Here is a 19,594-nt window from a genome sequence, read left to right on the forward strand (position 1 = left end):
TTTTTTTTTTTTTTTTTTTTTTTTTTTTTTTTTTTTTTTTGGATGGGTAATGAGGAGGTATGTCGGTAGCTGAAGGGTTAGGAGTTGGTATTATGGGATGAATAGAGGGGGTGAGGGAGTAAGGGACTTGGTATCCTGGCTGGGTGCGTAGGACGCGAGGTATACCCGGAAACTACTTCCTCGTTACTACTACTTAATTCTGTTCCGAATTAGATAGTAGATCATTACAGAGATTGCATTAAAAAGGAGAAAAGTCGCTCATATGATTGATCCAACTATATAGCAGGCGATGTGGTTATCAACAGATTCGCTCGAGCAGCAGAAATATATGTATAAAAAAAAAACCGAGTATTAACAGGTAGAAGTAGTAGTAAGAACCGAAACCAGCTATATGCATAAAGCAGTGAATGTATATATAGACCAATCAGTCGATATAGTCGAAAAAGAATGTCGGTTGGTTATTTTATTTCCCCTTTCCCCACTTCTTCACTCGGAAGACATAGTACAACATGACGGCGCCGGCAATGTTGAATACGAAATAGCACCAGAAAATTCCGTAGTCGCGCCAGCGGTCTTTCCAGTAGACCCAGCGAAGAGCAAGATACTCATCAGCTATAGTCATGGAGCAGTACTCGCAGGCAGAGGTGGCGTTTGGATTGTACACCTGGCCTCCGGCGGCTTCGACATACTTCTGCATGTATTGTCCACAGGTGTAGTTGGATGGAGGGTCGAAAACACTGAGTTCGGAAGTACTGCACTCCACTGGGCGACCATGGAGGATTGAACTGCCGACTCCGGCCGTGTAGTACGTGAAAGGGGAGACACGGTACATGAAAATCCAGAATCCGGGTAGGTCTCCGGGTGGTTGCAGCATACCATTGAAGATGAACGCAAATGCGAACATGAGAACGGCCAATATGCCTGCAACCGGTGCCTGGGGGATCGCGGCTATCACGAAGTGAGCCATACTGGCCACATACAGATAGAATTGGACGATGTAGAGAAGGGCAAGGACGTGTCGCTCGGCATCTTGACCCGTGCCCATCACAGCCCAGTAAAACGATGCCCAAACACAAACTCCCAGAACAAAGTGGTAGGGGATTTCGACGAAGACGTTTGAGAGAATGAATACTTTCCACGAGTAGACCCTGGATGGCCGCTCCCGGACTTCATATAGCGCCCGCTGCGCAACGAATCTGGGCGTGATCTGGTTGACGAGGGTAGTGAAAACCGTGGCTAGGAGGAAGACACTGAAGAGAGCACACTGGAAACCCTGTTCGGTGTTGTTCGCTTTATAAAAGGAGAAACCGATGAACAATCCACACGCTATACCCAACGAGTACTTTGAAAACACATATTCCGGTTGGCGGTAGTATTGCTGAAACGCACGCTTCATGACGTGGTAGAGTTGGCTGGTGAAAGGCATAGCAAATTCCATATTACTGCTATCGCCATCCCGGGCTCGTGGCTCGGGCTGTTGTTGCGGATCCTGAAGACGTTCGAGCTCTGCGAGGACCTCCTTGCGCTCAGGGCTATCGTTCCATCTCTGAACCCAGTCAATGCCTTCCGATGCTTCCCCCGCGACGATCTCAAGAATGTACTCCGCCGGATTTTCCATGTCCCCGCAGGGCCTAGCACCACAGCGCTCAAAGTATTCCAAAAGTACGTGGGATTGGTCTCCAATATCACCAAAGTAGACAGTTTTGCCTCCTTTAGCTAGGAACAACAAGCGATCGAAGGTCTGGAACAGCAGGGCACTCGGTTGGTGGATGGTGGCAAGGACTGCCTGGCCGTGATCGGCAAGCCTTCTCAGGAGTGCGCAGATTGTCCAGGAACTCTGTGAGTCTAGACCGCTGGTTGGCTCGTCGAGGAATATTAACAATGTCGGTTTCGCAGCAAGTTCAACACCAATACTCAGCAACTTTCTCTGCTCCACGTTCAAGCCCTCTCCCAGAGAGCCCACAACAGCCTCCGCAAAGTCTTGCATGCGTAGAACCTTGATGACCTCTTCGACATATTCGTACTTCTCCTTTTCAGATACTGATGCGGGCTGACGGAGCATGGCACTGAAGCGGAGGGCCTCGCGTACCGTAGTTGTCTCCATATGAAGATCCTGCTGTTGAACATACCCGGTTTCTCGTGGAAAATTGGCCTTCAAAGCTCTTCCGTTCACTAAAACATCGCCGGTAACAACGCCGATAGATACCCTCTGGGCGAGGACATCCAAAAGTGTAGTTTTTCCGGCCCCGGAAACCCCCATCAGCGCGGTCAAAGTGCCTGGCTTAACCCATCCATTCACGTTATCGAGAAGTCGCCGGGTACCATCTTTGACGGGTATATCATAATTGAGGCCCTTCCACGAGAGGATATCTGTTTGCCGAGGAAGGTTAATAGCATCCACTTGGTCCCGCACTTCGGGCTTGTCTGGGGGCGCTTCTCCATCTTCGATCCCATCGGAGGATAGCAGATATTGTGGAACATGACCAGACCGGAAAACCAGGGTTTCTGCTTTGGATGTCTCACCCGAATTGTACTCGGAAAGAAACAAATAGAGGCCGGTGAATAATACCAGGTAGGCGACGAGAATACCGTAATTCCGCCAAACATGGCTGTAGTAGTATTGGTAACTCTGCTCCACATAAGCGTCCCCGGAGACGAACCGCTCTCCTGCAACGGCACCCACGGTTGAACAGATGAAGGATGAGCCAACAGCATAGCTTGGGATCACCGATGCACATTCAAAGTTCCTGCCATGGAACTCATTCGCTAAGATGGCCTCATACACATAGTAGATCGGGTTAACCCAGCGGATCCATGAAAGCCACGGGTGCATGTATGGTTGTGGCAAGACGAAGCCAGTGTATACCACAATGCATAAGATACAAACACCAGCCATCGCCATTGCCTGCGCGCTTGTCCTTGTAGCCGCAGCTAAGCTACGGAAAATCCCGGACATCGTCAAGACAGAAGTCAACAGAAACATGTAGCAAATGAAGAACTGCGATGGTTCTCGTCGAAGGTTGGACATCAGATAAAGAATCACACAAAAGAGAGTACCCCGTGTGAATTTGATAGGCAGATCCATGATCCAACTGGCCAAGGCCTCAGCGAAAGGATGCACAAACGCATAACCCGCTTGCTTCACAGCAATTGGCCGCTGGCTATATAGCTGAATAATCTCATTGAGGGCGATCAAGGCATTGAAAAGCACAGCGAAGTATAGCACAGCCCCTTTCTGGAAAAATGTGGCAGTGGTGGGCGCAGAATTGAAAAAAATAGAACCGATCACCAATGCGAGAATGGGTTGTGTCACTACCGTAACGATTACGGTCGGTAGGTCGTTCCGTAGTCGCTGAAAAGCCCGGCGCAGGCAGAGGCGGACTTGCATCGGAACAGAGAGGAGATATGGGCTGCGTGGCCGAGTATGGCGGGCCTGCTGCTGTTCATGATTGGCCTTGAATGCTTTGGCCTCGTCTGAATCCGGTGGATGAGCGCGTTGATACTCCTCTATCTGACCGCAGAGCTCCTGATACTCGGGGCTACGCTTCCAATATTCCTCGAACTCCTTCGCCGTGCGTGGTACTTTGTCGACCATGTCAGGACGGGCCTTTCGTTCGCCTGGGTTGGTAACTGAAGTCAGAAAGTCGCCGCTGACTTGGCGATCTGGTAATTCCCAGCCCATTTCCTCGAAGTAACGTACTGCACGATCGCGGCGACCGAAGTAGATCTGGCGACCTTCGTAGAGGACGACGACTTTGTCGACGAGATCGTACATCGACTGAGAAGCTTGATATGCAGCGATAGCATGACACGATCGACCCATGTCGGCAGAAAGACGTAATGCCCTGACAAATTTTAGAGCAGACGACGCATCGAGCCCTCGTGTGCTGTTATCCCAAGCTCCGATACGACACCTTGAGACGAACATCTCGGCGATACTGACCCTCTTCCTCTCACCACCGCTAACTCCTCGCACAAAATTGTCCCCTACCTTGGTGTGATAGGTATGTGAGAGGCCAAACACAGCCAAGACAACCTGAGTGAGGGTTTCAACATATTCGGAGCGTGTCAAGCCTTCAATTCGTTTCTGGGGGGTCCGCGCATGCGCTGCGAATGAAAGCGTTTGACCAACGGTAAGGTGTGGAAAGTGTTGATCGACTTCCTTGTTGTAAGCCACCTCTCCACGGTGGTGCTTGATCATATCCTCATATTCGATGCCTTGGTAATGAATGGTACTCTGAGGTTCGAGCGTCAGACCACCCAGGTGGCCACAAAGGGTTTTCAGGAATGTTGTACATCCACTTCCAGGGCGACCGAGAACGAGCAGGAGCTCTCCACTTTGGAGGAAGCCATCGAAGCTGTGGAGAATCTGCCTTGGTGGAGGGGACGCTCGTCTTGAAAGCGCATGTGCGGCAGCGCGGAAGGGAGCTGCCAACTGCGTAGCAATAGTCTTCTGGATCTGTAATGCTGAGCCTGATCCAGACACGCAAAGATTAGAAAAAACGACACCCTGCGTCTGCTGTACAATGCCTGACTGGTTCAGGGCCGTTAGGACGAGTTTTGCCCAGAGACGTTGATCGAACGCCGGATTGGCGGGATCCAAACGGGGGTCATCCTTTTCAATGATCGTAGCAGCTTGGGAAATCCTTCGACCAGTTCTGGTAGAGGCGATTCGTGTCAGATTGTGAAGCTCTTGCTCCTCCTCGTCCGACGATGGGGTCTGCTCCTTATCCGATGGATACGGGTCGTGAGCGCTGGCGTCCTTTTCGTCCATGGTGCCAGTCAATGAGAGTTCCTAGATAGACCCGTTCCGAGAGCCTTCAGGTCACCAAGCGAGAGGAAATCTGGCAACGAGGGAGAGGCGGAATTCCGCCAGAGATAAGGGTTGAACAGAAGGTCCCGTATGTATGGGATACACCTAATCAATAAAGCCCACAGGGCAAACTATAGAAGGGCCAATTTCGAGTGTTAATGTTAGGAAGCGATCGCCCCGCTTCGTGTCCAGCCATTTTTCGATAATAAATTAGATCTCACTCCCTTCATCCGCATTAGTGCACACTTATGCCTTGTTTCTAGAATTATTTCAGCCATCAGCCATGTCTATTCCGTCAAGCACGGCCGGGCGGCCTGCTCCTTTGGGATGCATGATCTAGGCGGCCCTAACTGCGGCCTGCAGCAGCTAGCGCAACAATAAGCCCCAACTAGAGCGTGGATTGATCAGCGCTATTATTACACATAGTCGATCGCTTCAGGCCACACCGGGTGGACTACCTTCAGCCTTGTCATTGACGATTCTGACTGGCTGAATTCAAAATGCCATTGTTCTTAGCATCTTAATGTGTGTCGTTGCTGGACTGTATGTGGCGAGGCTGTCGACGGAGACTTGTGGCACGTACGTAGCTGCATTTGTGTGGAGCTGGACACTGAATCTCAGCGTTGGACCTTAAGAAAGACCTAGCCGGAAGATGGAGGTGATGATCCCGTCGAGAATGCATGAAGCGGCTGTAGGTTTACTCCGTTAGGCCAAACAGTCATTGAAGGAGGGTCCGGAAAAACTGCTACTCGCCTGTTTTGCCTGCTCGGGCGGAGTTACGTGACTGATGGAAGGGGCCAGCAAAAGCAACCCAGCCATAAAACACGTCAACCTGCGACTTCCTATAAATGCCCTATCCCGGAACTTGTTCTATGGCCTACTATAATGAGAGCAGGGAAGGGAAATATTGACGGGACGCGACGCCCAAACCACCGACTCGGTCACGGCTGATCGGCCCTCCGACGCGCCGGTGATCAACTATCAATCCCGGATCTGGTATCCATTTGGGCTCAAACTCAGCACCAAAGATACTCCGTGGCTCTGGGTTCGCCGGGAAATCTGAAGGGCAACCATGCTAGCACTTCAGTGTGGATACGGACCATCGTGGATCTGGATTGCCGGCCCACGCATAAGAAACTGAGTAACAAGCACCTTGCGGTGAAGCTTACATTTCAGAAGGCTGCACTGTGTACGGAGACTCCGTAAATTATCTCCTTTGTTCGATCTCCAACTCTCCTTACTGCATGTTGTTGCTTGTTCCGTGAATTGCTTCCGGGCGATTGTGACGTGTCTACTCCGTAATCTGTAGCAATCAAAGTATGATGATGTCTCTTCTTCTGAAACAAAGAATCAATAGCATTTGTTCCCTGTGCAGCCAACTAGTATGCCAGAAAATAGTTGCTTATCTTCTCGTAACGCTTATTGGAGGTGGCTGGAGGCGAGGAACGAACTCCCCTGCTCATGACGTTCGCATGGAGTAAGGATTACAGCCATCAAAGGAATGTTACGGCTCATACCGCGACCGAAGTTATCTAGAGTAAACAATGTTATCAACTTGAAGACTCTTTGGCCTCGAGGATGTCTTGAGACCATAGCGTGTCTTGGTAGACAGCAAAGTTGGACGTGGCGAACTCGAACATGTGGGCCTTCGCACATGTAGCGTTGCTGTATCTGTTGCTTGTTACTGGAGCTTAGCATCTCCCAGACATCACATCGCAGATCTCAGGCAGCAGGCAGCGTATGCACTGGGCCCGCAACACAGGGCTTTCCAGCTTGGTGGGGTGATTCCGAGCCATGCTAGAGATTAGCATCGCAAGCTTTACTGAACGCGGCTATGATCGTGACCTGACACGCATAGAAATAATGCAGTAGGGCCGTCGCTTGGTTCTAAAATGTCTCAGTAAGGAGTAGAAGAAAAGGAAGTATCTATGAATCGTTCAGGTGTATAAGGCTTTGTGCAGAATGGCCGGCGCCGAAGGGCTCTGAGATTGAGTAGCTGCTTCACAGCACCACGGTGACACAAAGGTGGGTTTCAAAGTTCAGAGCAGGACCAGAGCCCGACATGATACGCAAGTTAAATCAGCGTTGTGGGATTTATGGTAGACAAGAAATCCTGACAGCTCTTTCCGACAGGTTAGCCATGTAGACAGATGCAGCCAAGGCAACCGCAACGCCGGAAATATTCCAGAAGGTGTATCGTACAAAAATAAGCAATACCAACCACTAAGTAAAAGGCATGCCTAATCTTTTGAAGTCCCAGATGAATTCACAAGAAAGTCAAATGTACTCCGTACTGTAGAAACAGTTCCATCCACCTCGATATGACAAACAAACAAAACAAACAAACACACCTCCCCGTACTCCCCCAGCCCACCCAATCCAGTAAGCGGTCAAGCCCACCACCAGCACATCGCACCATAAAAAAACCCACGACAGCTAAGCTTGACTCACCTTCTCTTCTTCTCCCCCAAGCGCCATCCCCACCAATGCTGCGTTTCTTTGCTACACACGACAGAAAGACCTCCAGGTCTTCCTGTCCTCGGCTCTGATTTCCCCTTCCGGGGGAAATCACCCGAAACCCCCTTGCAAATGAGAAATTCGGAGGAATCTTCACCCTATGCACCCGCCATTTGGAAAATGATTTCATTTTCCAAATGGCCGGTACTGCCCTCAAGGGCCTGGTGTGACATCCTTGCACACACCTGCAATTGGCATCAGAAACATCGGGGGGAGGAAGGCGAAGGGATGTAAGGGTTCGCTCTTGCATTTCTTTTCCTTTTCTCTTTTTCCCCATGGGAGAGTCGTTGCGAAGATTGTGTGTGCACTCGGCATCTTTTGACCGGGTGTGCGACACTTTAGTGCAATACGCAGCATGCCGTTTCCTGTTCCCCCCTCGCTGCTCACCACCTTTATGGGGGTGGGTTAGAGGGGGAGGATGGGATTGGTATCATTCGATTCCGATTATTCTGGTGGGGGTGGCGCTTCACTTCTTTTTTTTCTGAGGTTAGTTGGATTCCCTATCTTTATGAATTCTTGTGTCTTCGCGGTTAGAGAACTGGAAAGGACTTTGTTATTCCCCCGGCTAATTGTTGGGTTTGGGGACCTGTATGGGTCCCTTTTTTAGGTTCTTGATGGCCTAGGGGGGTTGGGAATATACTGTATGGTTGAGGAGGAAGAGATGTGTTATGGGCATCTGTTCTAAGCTGCTATTGCAGGATAGTTATATACGTCTGTTGAGAATGCAGCTTCATTGCACAAATCCACTGCTTCGTACTTCATATAAGACATGTAGAGAGACTGGACAGAATTATCGTAACCAATTGGACTTTGAACACGTTGGTCGCTTAGCATCTAGCTGGATATTATAGAAACAAAAATGAACACAGGCCCCCGAACACATTCAGGATATTTTCCGAACATTAGAAGTTGAAAAGAAAAGAAAGAGAAATCGTTGCCTCCATGTTGCTCCCACTCGTCATTATGATCTCGCATGTATGTCCACTTACTCCTCATCGCCAATCTAGACATTATAAGTCAGTATAACTCTCAATAAAATTGAACGAGAAGTCATCGTACCTTAGGAGCCAGGTAGAATCTCAGATGACCGCTACCAAGGCCATACTCAACGAGGAGCGGCACCTCCTGCGACAGGCACAGGGTAACCTTGTTCGACAGGTTGGTAGCCTTGCAGAAGTTGACGAGGTACTTGAGGGAGAAAGTGAGGGCGACGGGTTCGGTGAGGGAGATGGAGACGTTCTGTGCGGGGTTCTCGACGTTGGTGTGCTGACGGACGGTGACGGAGCCACTGCCAATGTCACCCTGGCAGGAGAACTTGACACCCTCCTTCGTGGCCTCAATGACAACTGGGAGAGGAATTAGTCGCGAATCAAACCCATTGCCAATGGAAAGAACAACATACCGGACTCAGAGAGAGCATTCAGATCCCTGCAGATACGCTGGAACTCTGCTGCCGGCATCTCTACTGTAGCAGCGTACTCTGTCTCCGGGATGGCCAGGTGCTCCTGGTCAATGTCCATCAACTTGATATCATACTCGCTAAGCCTATCCGTCTCGGCACTCTCGAACATCAGGTTGACGGCATCGGGAGAGTCCTCAGCCTTGAGAGTGAGGATGTCTTCGTTTTGGGCGGCACGCAGGACCTTGGTCAGGGAGACCAGGTTGATACCGAGGGCAATGTTACGGTCGCAACGGTAGGGGGAGAATCCCTCGGCCTTGAGCATCATGGAGACGAGAGCGACATGGGAGTTGTCCATGGCCTGAAGTGAGATACCGGAGTCATTGCAGTCGAAGTTGCAGTCTTGGACCAGGTCCTTGATGGCGTCGACGACCTGAAGAAACCGAATGTCAGTAATCAAGCAATGGCACGCAACAGTAGATGATCGAGAGCTACTCACGCGCTTCAGGAGACTGGCTTGTTCTAGGCGAGCTTCAAGCACTGAAATAGTTGTTAGCATACAATCTTGAACCAGTTGAAGCTTGTGACGCTCACTTTTGATGTGATGGTATGTGAGTACAGTGAGAAGCTAATGAGAAGGAGAAGAGGAAGATGAGGAGAGGCTGAGATAAGTAGGTAATGATTAGCAGGTGAAAGCAGGATCGTGAAGAATGAAAGTCGTAAAGAACTGACAGAAGGAATTGAGTGCGTAGGAAGGATAGCGGCGTGTCTTTCAGGTTGGGGTGAATTTATTGAGGGACCTGAAAGTGCAGCGAATTCGCGTTCGAGGGTTTCATTAGTGGGGAGGCACGCGTCCCAGTCGCGTCATTCCTTAGGCTGATATCACCCTTTGGGGTTAGTCTGCTGCTGCCTGAGGCTGGGCTATACCGCACCCGTCACAAAGAAGCGTCACTACCACTGATGACAAATTCTGCAACTGAAACATCTCTATATGGAGTATAGGAAGTTATTTCTTTGTAGCCAGAGGCCTACAGGGTGGTATAGTATGCTTTCTGCAAGGCAGGCAGTACTGAAACAGTGCGTGCATTGTTCATCCAAGCATACCACGCTATTATCGTGCACAGTCTGCAGGCCTTGAGTATTATTGATCAGAGAACGATGCTTAACAGTTTTGAGGTCTCAATGAGAATGATATAGGCGTAGGACTGACCACCTAACACACTATTAATACTTGTAGTCGCTAAAAGTTATAATAATTCACTTAGTCACGAGGATAACTCAGCAATGCATCACGTCACAACTACTAGGATCATGCTATATATTACTAGCCCTGCAATATGACCAGGGAACTGCAGGGGAGTAGTTGATATATGGATATTCAATTGGTCTTGAGTGAGGGACAGGTGGAGAAAAGCGGAATATGGATTCCTTATGACAGTCCTCTTCCGCGGTAATGGCTGGATTACAAATGCAATCAGTATGGAGATGATGACAGGCATTCGAACAACCCAGAGGGTAATAGTACATACATCACAAATTACTGAGCTATAGAGTCTATATAAAGATCAGGATCAGCTGTTAACTTGTCCGAACGATCCAATTTCTCCTTCTTATAGTAACAGTGGAGTAACATTCCAACGCAAACCTAGTCTAAATATGACCACAGTATTCATGTCAGTCGCTCATCTAAACACCAAAAGCACTTTGGTAGAATACGTGCAACAGAAGAAGCTCACACAAGCCACAGAACAGGAGCCAGCGGCTACATCGGCGGCGACCTTCTATCGGTACTTGTATCCAAGTACCCAGACCTGCACTATCGCTTACTGGTCCGAAGCCGCGATAATGGGCAGAAGATCAAGGCACAATATCCTACTGTCGAAATTATACACGGCGGTCTCGATGATTCAGAGACGCTGGTAGCAGAAAGTGCTAGGGCTGATATCATCATCCGTTAGTAGACACATCCATTCATTGTCACATATTATCCATCATAGGGGAAGAGTACCCGCTAATATCACCGGCCTTAAAGACACAGCTGATGCTGCTGACCACCTCGGAGCAGCTAAGGCAATAGCTCAGGGTGCTTTAGAAGGGCACACCGAAGAACGCCCTGTCTATTGGTTACATACCAGTGGTGCTGGGATTTTCTCGTTCTCAGACACTGAGAACAAGGTATATGGGGAGAAAGGCGAGAAGATCTATGATGATGTGCAAGATATACAGGAGATTGTCAATTTCCCTGACCATGCGTTCCACCGGGATGTGGATAAAGCGGTGTTGGAGGCTGGATCGGTGCGTCCGGGAGTCCTGAAGACTGCTATCGTATCCCCGGTTACTGTTTACGGTAGACTTCAATAGACATCAACCCATAAGAACATGGAACTTACTGATTGAATGCTACGTCTTAGGTCATGGCCGAGGACCCTGCTCCCAACGCAGCAGACAGATATACGAGCTAGCCAAACTGACCATCCAACGCCAGAAAGTTCCCATCATCGGCCGGGGCCTCTCATTCGCGACGGATATTCACATTCATGATCTAACTAGTTTATATGTCATTCTTTTCGAAAAGGCCCTTTCGAAGCAAGATGATGGGCTTTGGGGTCCGGAGGCATACTACCTCAGTGAGAATGGGGAGCATTGCTGGGGTGAGCTGGCTCGTTCAATTGGACAAATCTGTGTAGCGGAGGGATTCATCCCAAGCGCCGAAGAGGAGGCTTTTGGCTTCGAGGACGCTCGGAAATGGGCAGGCTATGAGGCTGCTAGTTGGGGGCTAAATGTACGGTGTCTGGCCAGTCGTGCTCGTCAATTGCTGGGGTGGCAGCCGTCTGCGCCATCGCTGGAATCCGAGCTTCGGGATATCGTGAAAGGGGAATATCGCCGTCTGCAGGAGGCGGAAAGCAGTGCATGAGGCTCTGTTAAGATGTTGGTGATGAATTGATACAAGTGAATTGCAAAGAATTGGCCGACTTACAGTCGGGCCATAGTAACCGAAGATTGAGGTTCCTTCAGTAGTACTACGCAAATCACACAATCTATACCATCAAATACACCTAAAAAACGGAGCAAGACATCATTCTTCAGACATAATTGAATACTGTCTCAATACCAATAATTACGCTAGAATGTAGGATATGTACACAAGGCTGATGATACAGAACAAACGAGATCAAGCGAAAGCCGCCAGCATTGCTTCGGCAAGCATAGTGAGTATACAGGAAGACGAACGGACGAGTCAAGAAAAAAGTACATGATATACAGTATCAACGATTGTAAGGCCCAAGGGTGTCCGCCAGGGGAAAGAGGTAATAATAAGTAACCGGGCTGAGATAGAATGCAAAACTGCCTTAACGCCGCTGACACCGGTCCGCTCTATACATTTCTGGGTATCAATCTGCAAAGGTTGCTAGGAAGAGTCGGCTTCCAGCTCGAGGTAGAGTAAAGCTTAGGTGATAATAATATGCGGGGAGGAGAAAGGGAAAAGGAATTCGGGTATCGAGGTGGCGGTAGAGGGATAGGGTTGGAGGAATGCCGTCGAATGATGGCGGAATCAGATGCTTGTGACACGTTTCGCAGCTATCGTGGTACGAGGTCGTTGCTTGATTACCATTTCTAGCTCCTTGAGCATGTTTGTATTGGCATCAGTGCGCTCCCGAGCGGCTGCTTGTCGTGCTCTATCTTCCTTGACTCGCGCAATTCGTTCTTCTCGGGTTAATGACATCCTCTTGTTCCGAGCCGGAAGAGCTACAGCTTCAAAAATTTCCTCCTCATCATCTAGTGTATGAACGATGCTGGGATCTGTGTTTTCGCCAGTCAACGCTCGAAGGGCGTCTGCAGGGCTGCCCTCGACTGCAGTAGAGCCCCCAAGGCTGGGTGTGGGTGACAGGGGTGTTTTCAGAAAGCTCGAGGGTCGCGAAAATTCCGGATTTGCGGGTTTTTCCAAACTACTCATCAATGCGGATTTGCCCGACTCCCACTCCTGGAGAAGGCTTCTAATGTCCGCTCCAATCGATTCATACTGGGGCATGAGGCTCGCCTCGAATTCACCAGCATCCGGTCGCTCGAGATTAGAGCTAGATGCCTCCTTGAGGATATGCATCTTTGCGTGAAGCGCACGAATTCCCTGGGAGAGCGAATTGATATTTCGGTATTGTGCACGAAGATTGTCCTTGTTGGGCGAAGCTGTTGGTAGCGGAGAAGGCGGGATGACATCACCTGGCACGATGATTAGCTCTCGCGTGGATTCTGTTGAGGAGTGGTACTTACGATCGTCCTCGTTGAGGATGTTGGTCATCTTGTGGATGTTTTCGCCGGTCACATGGGCCAGGTCCCGCATCTGCTCAACTGCCGTGGTCCATCTAGCAATATCGGACCCGCCGCCATCCGCGCCGAGCGCGAGAAGACAACAGAGGATGCTCTTTCTCACGATGTAAAGCCTTCCGAAAAGTGTGCGAAGGGCGCGTAGAGAGTACTGATCTTCGGTGGCTCGCTCATCGAATGCTGCCTGGGCCTCCATAAGCTCCTCCTCTGATATATCGTAAATATCGTAATACTTGGCGAGGTTGGTGGCATCGGTAAGTGGGCGTAGGGTATGTTGTGCTCGGATGTACTGGCCTAGCATGAGATAGAACGACTCCGACACAGTTCGCCGCAGTCTCAGACATCGTCGCGTTTGCGTCTGATCTTCCAGTCGGCTTACTGGGGGCAACGGTGTGCTTCTACTCGATGGATTAGTGACCTTTGTCAGCTAGGCTAGAAGTCAGAGCAACTTACATGCGGTAGCCTCTTGAGACCAGCTCAACCTCCTGTATAAATACAACCGATGCGGAAGCGGCAGAGTCGAACCCTTGAGCGTTGCTGATAAAAGTCACAGCTGCGTCAACAGCTTGATGACGCAAATATTTAAGCCACTGTCGCTTGGCGAATGCATAAAACAGAACCCCAATTACAGGCACGAGAACCAACAAAACTCCGACTTTCCGAGGGTTAAGACCAGACGAGGTTCGAGACCGGCTCCAATGTAACAACCAAGCTACGGAGAAAGAAGTCGAGGCCGTGACAACAGCACCTTGTATGCCAAACGTGGTGGAGATAGACGGAAGGTCTGCTGGAAGAGCCGTAGACATCACATCTGCAGCTGATGTGTAAGAGGGCGCAGAGTGTTCGTTCAGCAGCTGAGACGCAACGATGACATAGCCGAACTGTTCCAGGAATCTTTCGTTGTCGCTTCGTCCAACGCGGGAGTTCAGAGCAGACTGGGCAGAGAGCTTCGTCAGTATTGACCGGAGCCAAGGCAATAGGTGGGGTGTTCATACCGTGCAGACATCATAGAGTCGACCCAGAGCTGCCCGCTGTCGCGAGACTTTCCGTTCAAGGGGCTTGGGTAGTTTATTCCGAATACGCTCCTGGAACTTCGAAACTCCTCGTGGGGCAAAATCCGCAGCCGTGGAGTCGGAGAAATCATCACTATGGTCTGTCTCCTTGACAGGCCAGTTTGGGTCGTGTTCGCCTTCCCCTGACGTATGACCAGATAAGACTTTGTAATTCCCCCAACATAAGAACCGGGATAAACTCACCCTGGAGGTAGTCCGCCAAAGGCGAGTTCTCATAGACGAGCGATTCCATGACCAGTGAACATTCCGTAATGGTGGCGATGAGAGAGGAGGATGCTGTAAGGCTAGGAGAGGGAAACAAGGATCAAGGCGGGAAAGGTCGAGCAATGGGGTTGAGACAGGTGTAAGATTCAAGCGCGTTCAGTTGCGAATTATCGCAAACCCATCTCCGCGACAGTCTAATGGGGCGCGTGAGAAAGTCGACTCAAGGAGAGGGCAATGAAGTGGAGGAGCGAGTTAGTAGTATCGAATGGGAACGGGGGGGAAGAAGGGCGACGAGCTAAAGGCTAAAGCAAGTTGACTAGTTGTTGAAATCCGAGGCGCGGCGGGTTGTAAGGGAGGGCGAGTGGATACGCAAGAGGAGTTATAGTAAGCGGGTTTAAGGCCGGCGCAGGATATACATAGCAATCTACCCCTGGCAGATGGAGACACTCTGGGTTGAGGAACAAAGAGGAAGCCCGAACGAAGGTGCCTGTGCAGCGGCCACGTTGAAGATCAGACCATGTGTGTGTCTGGGGAACTGGATTGCCTGCGCTTTCTCTTTTGTCTGCTCGAATCGGAGCTGGCGCTGCTCCGACGCCCGCCCGGCCTTGTCCGTTTCCTTTTTCTTCTTTACCTGCAAACCAGAAATCCCTAACTAAGAATAGGCGCCCCCCACCGTTTCGGTGGGCTTTTTTTCCCCCCCTTGTGCGAATCAATCAGCTCGATTCGATCTGGCCGATTATTCCTACAGGGCACTGCTAATCTCTTTTTCCATCCAGTGAGCGCTCGCGATGGGTTACACCCCAGGCTTTCTCAACGGACTCAAACGGTGATCACACAAGTTAGTTTGCGAGGGGATGATGATCGCAAGTCTGTGCTTTGACTTTTCCCCTCATCAACCAAAACTTGGGTGGAACTGACGTCTTGTGAACTACGGCAGACCGAGGTTTCAGCATCGAGCATATGTTGGAGCCCGCGTGGGATCTCGGATGTCACCATGATTACCCTCGGGGTACACATTCAGACGGCTTGTTTCATGTTGCTCGGATTTGAGGCAGCCTCGGAGCATGGCTCTTTATGGCTAATACCAAGAACTCAAACATTGGCATAGGATTTATTGATGCTGCATTGAGGTTGTTTCAAGTGGCTCATTACTTTTTAACGACAGACACGCCTATTCATCATCACTACAGACTGGCACTGGATCTCGAGAGAAAATGACAAGGTAAGCCAGGGGCGGCAAACTCGTCTCTCACTGCAGTCTACTGCACATTGCCACATATATCTTTTCAATTTCCATGTCTCTTTGCCATCTGCACATGCACCGTGCCTAATGAGGATCCTGGTCGGACCCTACAGCATACAGGGGGCAATTTCGCTGTGGCGCAAGCAGTTATATGCAGCTTTACGTCTCCTTGCACTATCAATTTCGCTCTCTTCGCCATCGGGATTGTAATGCTCCATAGATTAAATATCTACTACTCTGTACATGGGGATGTTAAACGAATACGAGGGGATGCTGTTTGTGCAGCAACAATTTATTTAGTAGTTACTTCCTCAGTGGACACCGTTGGGGCTTTGTATGTGATCGACATCTAACCTAAAAGAGACTAAAATAGTATTCTAGAAAAGTAGTCGGTAGTCGCATCGGACCATGAAGAATGTGGAGGACTACGTTAGGTAGCACCCACAGCGAGTCACCTAGTGAAGGATGTTCAATGACCTTGGCCAGGCAGGAGCAACTGTGATTGAAGGTGTCTCGATTTGCCATCCACGGTCGCTGCCTAAGGTGTCAACCCCCTTCCCGTTGCACGGGCAACGCAGCGTCAACATCGCGTCTCCATACCTCAGACCCATCCTCGACCAAACTTTCTATGACTTAGCCTCGATCTCGCCCCCGAAGCTTGACAGGTCATCCCATCATATAATTTGAAGGCCTTCTTCTACTTTTAATGTCGACTGAATATTAACTCCTATCCGACAATTGAACCTGACACGCCATACAGTAGTCGGGAAAGTTATTTACGAGTTATCCCCATGGAATAGAGGCACTGCCTAAACCTCAAGACTACTTTAGAAGGATTCTACTTGCATTATTCTCAATATGTCCGGCTTTCTGTACGAAGCCACGACCCCTTGCCCTTCAAGGACGAGCACTTCAATCTTCAGCCGAGGCAGCAACAGAAGCTCGTCCGACAGCATGTGGGAAGATAGTCTGGGCAACTGGGACGATACTGCTAACATCGAGTTCACGACCGAAATTAAACAGTCTGTACTTACGGGGGCCAAGCCCAGAAGACGGACCAAGACAGGCACATCCTTTGCTATTCACGAAGACCATGGAGAGAATCCTACACAGCCGGCATACAAGGCGAAGCGGGATTCGAGCATAGCAGCATCGACCACGAGCCGCAAAACATCCTTACTTGCGCAGCCAGCTCAGAGATTTCGTCCCAAAATCAGCTTCGGCCCGAGCCCAGACACGCAGTCGCGTCAAGAAGGATTAACTCACAAGTCAACAAGTAAGAGAACGGACACAGAGAAAAACAACGCGCTTTTAATGCGCATCAATGGAGCAGATGGCCAGGAGAAGGCAAAAAATAGCCTGAAGACGGATGTACGCCGTAACACGGTTTATATTCCCCCGGATGACGGTACAGTGGCCAGTGTATTTATGGGTCTCTTCAGCCCGCCCAAGTCGGACAATTTGGACAAGTGTATCAATGAAGATACTCAAGTCAACAGCTTGGAGTCACAGATTGCTAAGAAGCGACAAGCCAAACGATCTCTCGCATCGTCTGCCCAACGAGCTCCATTGAAGCCAAGCTCTAAAGTAATGCAGGAGTCCTGCATTCATCACGACATTGCCGGGAAGAATGGCGGAAAGGAGAATGTGCCTCCAGGAACAGTTATCGCTGAAGGCAAGAAAATACATCAGGCCCTGAAAGCCAAGGAGGATTCGGGAAACCGCCTAAATGCTCCTCCGATGGCAGCTAGAAGAGCTGGTGCTACAAATGCCTCTGCAAAGCCTACATCCAAGCCTCTATCTACCAAGACGAGCAACACTCAGCAGAGGAGCAATGTACTGAGCAACAGCCAAAACACCACTAAAGCACGACAGAACAAATCTGAACACAATAGCATCATGAAGCCAAATTTGACATCAGACTACAACCGAAACGCTTCTATGCGAACCTCAAATCTATCTACGTCACAGAAGCCATCAAAAACATGCATAGTATCCAAATCGACTACTTCGCGTAACAACACGAAGCCTATTGCGAAGGATTGTCCAGTTATTTCAGACAACATCACAAACCCGGCACTGTACGAAGAGAATTGGCTCTTGCACCAGGAAGTGGCAATAACACAGTTGGTCAATGAAATGTTCCAATGTACTTGTGAGGAGCCAGAAGTCGACAACCACGCCATGCTTCGACATGAGCTCCTCACCTTGTACCAGGGAGCATCTTTCGCACACCTCCACAAACGTCTTCAAGCATCATTGTTATACGGCGCTTTGAGCATACCAAAAGACGTGCTCACGCGCAGTAGCCGTCTTTACAACGATCTGGGCTTGAAACGAAAGTTCTTGGATATTTGGATCAAGACCTACGACTTACGAGCATTGCGAGCCGCGGTGGAAGCAATCATTGGAAGGAAGATACCCACCTCTAAGTTGGTTCATGGAGGCGATGCCTCGGATAATGACAAGGCGATGAAACGAAAGTTGGAAGGATTCCTGGAAGCATTCTTGTTACGAAACCAGGATATTGACCCTCAAGAAAAGATCGCTGTGGGAGAGAATGGCGGTGTAGCTGGCCAGGCATACCGTCGGACTGTTCTTCGAAGCATAATGATGGTTGTCCTTCTGGACAAAGCGAGAATGTGCCATGGGACAGCCGTTCCGCGACGCCTTTTCCTCTCTTCGTCGCCTGTCAAGTCCTCTGGTGCGGTGCTCCAGGCACTGGGTCGGTTCCTACTACCATCGTGCGGAGACATCATCAAAGCATTGAGCCACTTGGAGTGCGAATTGAGTTTTGAGCAGCATCCATTGGAAGAATATGACTACCGGGTTGACAACCTTGCTGTAGATCTCCGGGACGGTGTGAGGTTGACAAAGATTGTGGAACTGTTATTCTATCGTTCAACCTCATCCGGTGAAGTGTCGAACGGAAGTTTGCCGCTTTCGAGTCATCTGAAATTCCCATGCAGGAGCCGCACGGTAAAGCTTTTTAACATTCAAATTGCCTTGGATGCGCTGGCTTCTGCCCAAGAGACAAGGAAGCTCGCGAAAGACATACGCGCAGAAGATATCGTCGACGGACATCGCGAGAAGACTATTGCGTTGTTGTGGAAGCTGGTCAGCACATGGGGCCTTGCAGGGCTAGTAGACTGGGGGGACGTCAAAAAGGAGATTGAAAGACTGAGGCAGAAAACTGCTTTCCAGGCTGGTGAGGATGGCATGCCATTGAACGGGAATGATGAGAGCGACGAACCAACCTTGCTGCTCAAGCAATGGGCATCTACCCTTGCACATCTCAAGGGCGTACCGGTTGACAACCTGAGCACAACCTTCAGCGATGGCAAGGTATACGAAAGTATTGTTGACGAATACGACGGATATCTCGTGGAGCATGCCGAGGATCATAGCAGAACAGCATCTCTAGAATCGCGTCTGCGGGCATTGGGATGCAGTGCAGAATTCGGTGAGTTTACCAATGACATTACTCCCTCCATAGCGACTAACATAGACCAGCCAAACTCGTGTCTCCTTCTTCAAAGACTCATATCGTCGACAGCGACTTTACAATAGGAGCACTCGCGTTCCTCTGTTCGCGGCTGCTGCCAGCTACGAAGCGCGCGCGAGCTGCGACAGTACTCCAGACAGCATGGCGACGGATCCTGACGCGTCGAGATGAGAAGCGCCGAGCCATCGCAAGGGATATTGCCAGACAATGCGCTGCAGTTGTACAAACACAAAATCGAATCCTCTGGGCGAAGGAGGTGATTGTGCGGTGGTGGAGGCTGACTCGAGCTCAACAGCATGGTCGAGTAGTTGCTGCATATGCCTACGAGGACAACCAATATCTATGAACGCGAGTCACCATATGGGGATAGGGATTGTTGCACCATCCAGATGGTTTCTACAGCTCAGAAGGTCCAAGTGCAGCACTACCGTTTAGTTTGTGTATTCAGACAATAATTCATAATTCATAATTCCAATCACGCAGCATCACCCCCCAAATAGTCAAAGACACTTAGTCG

The 19,594-nt window shown here is 49.9% G+C and overlaps 6 protein-coding genes across 6 annotated transcripts; 2 read left to right on the top strand and 4 right to left on the bottom strand.

Annotated features, from left to right (window-relative positions):
• Window positions 1-463: 463 nt before the first annotated feature.
• Window positions 464-4,774, bottom strand: BO79DRAFT_277628 (ABC multidrug transporter; the record flags this gene model as incomplete). Its single annotated transcript, XM_025687831.1, has 1 exon — window positions 464-4,774. One exon carries the CDS (start codon window positions 4,772-4,774, stop codon window positions 464-466), a length of 4,311 nt encoding a protein of 1,436 aa, XP_025534380.1.
• Window positions 4,775-5,595: 821 nt separating this feature from the next.
• BO79DRAFT_277631 (uncharacterized protein) lies at window positions 5,596-5,985 on the bottom strand (the record flags this gene model as incomplete). The annotated part of the gene is made up of 2 exons (XM_025687832.1): window positions 5,596-5,852; window positions 5,941-5,985. Coding segments are annotated over 2 exons (204 nt in total), but the record flags the coding sequence as incomplete, so codon positions are not given.
• Window positions 5,986-8,115: 2,130 nt separating this feature from the next.
• On the bottom strand, window positions 8,116-9,510 carry BO79DRAFT_182732 (proliferating cell nuclear antigen). The gene is made up of 5 exons (XM_025680243.1): window positions 9,324-9,510; window positions 9,229-9,269; window positions 8,733-9,162; window positions 8,390-8,676; window positions 8,116-8,333 (listed from the first exon to the last, which is right to left on the bottom strand). Coding segments are annotated over exons 1-5 (777 nt in total). The 5' UTR covers window positions 9,325-9,510; the 3' UTR covers window positions 8,116-8,315.
• An 875-nt stretch (window positions 9,511-10,385) lies between these two features.
• On the top strand, window positions 10,386-11,643 carry BO79DRAFT_291109 (nucleoside-diphosphate-sugar epimerase; the record flags this gene model as incomplete). The annotated part of the gene is made up of 4 exons (XM_025688960.1): window positions 10,386-10,402; window positions 10,477-10,682; window positions 10,762-11,076; window positions 11,141-11,643. 4 exons carry the CDS (start codon window positions 10,386-10,388, stop codon window positions 11,641-11,643), a joined length of 1,041 nt encoding a protein of 346 aa, XP_025534383.1.
• Window positions 11,644-11,851: 208 nt separating this feature from the next.
• On the bottom strand, window positions 11,852-14,662 carry BO79DRAFT_182736 (vezatin family protein). The gene is made up of 5 exons (XM_025680244.1): window positions 14,309-14,662; window positions 14,048-14,247; window positions 13,506-13,987; window positions 12,999-13,450; window positions 11,852-12,947 (listed from the first exon to the last, which is right to left on the bottom strand). The coding sequence occupies exons 1-5, from the start codon at window positions 14,355-14,357 to the stop codon at window positions 12,283-12,285; spliced, it is 1,848 nt and encodes a 615-aa protein (XP_025534384.1). The 5' UTR covers window positions 14,358-14,662; the 3' UTR covers window positions 11,852-12,282.
• Window positions 14,663-16,430: 1,768 nt separating this feature from the next.
• sha1 (putative calmodulin-binding protein Sha1) lies at window positions 16,431-19,423 on the top strand (the record flags this gene model as incomplete). The annotated part of the gene is made up of 2 exons (XM_025687833.1): window positions 16,431-19,035; window positions 19,086-19,423. 2 exons carry the CDS (start codon window positions 16,431-16,433, stop codon window positions 19,421-19,423), a joined length of 2,943 nt encoding a protein of 980 aa, XP_025534385.1.
• Window positions 19,424-19,594: the final 171 nt, after the last annotated feature.

The sequence above is a fragment of the Aspergillus costaricaensis genome (assembly GCF_003184835.1).
Source record: "Aspergillus costaricaensis CBS 115574 unplaced genomic scaffold BO79scaffold_53, whole genome shotgun sequence".
Classification (NCBI taxonomy): Eukaryota; Fungi; Ascomycota; class Eurotiomycetes; order Eurotiales; family Aspergillaceae; genus Aspergillus; species Aspergillus costaricensis.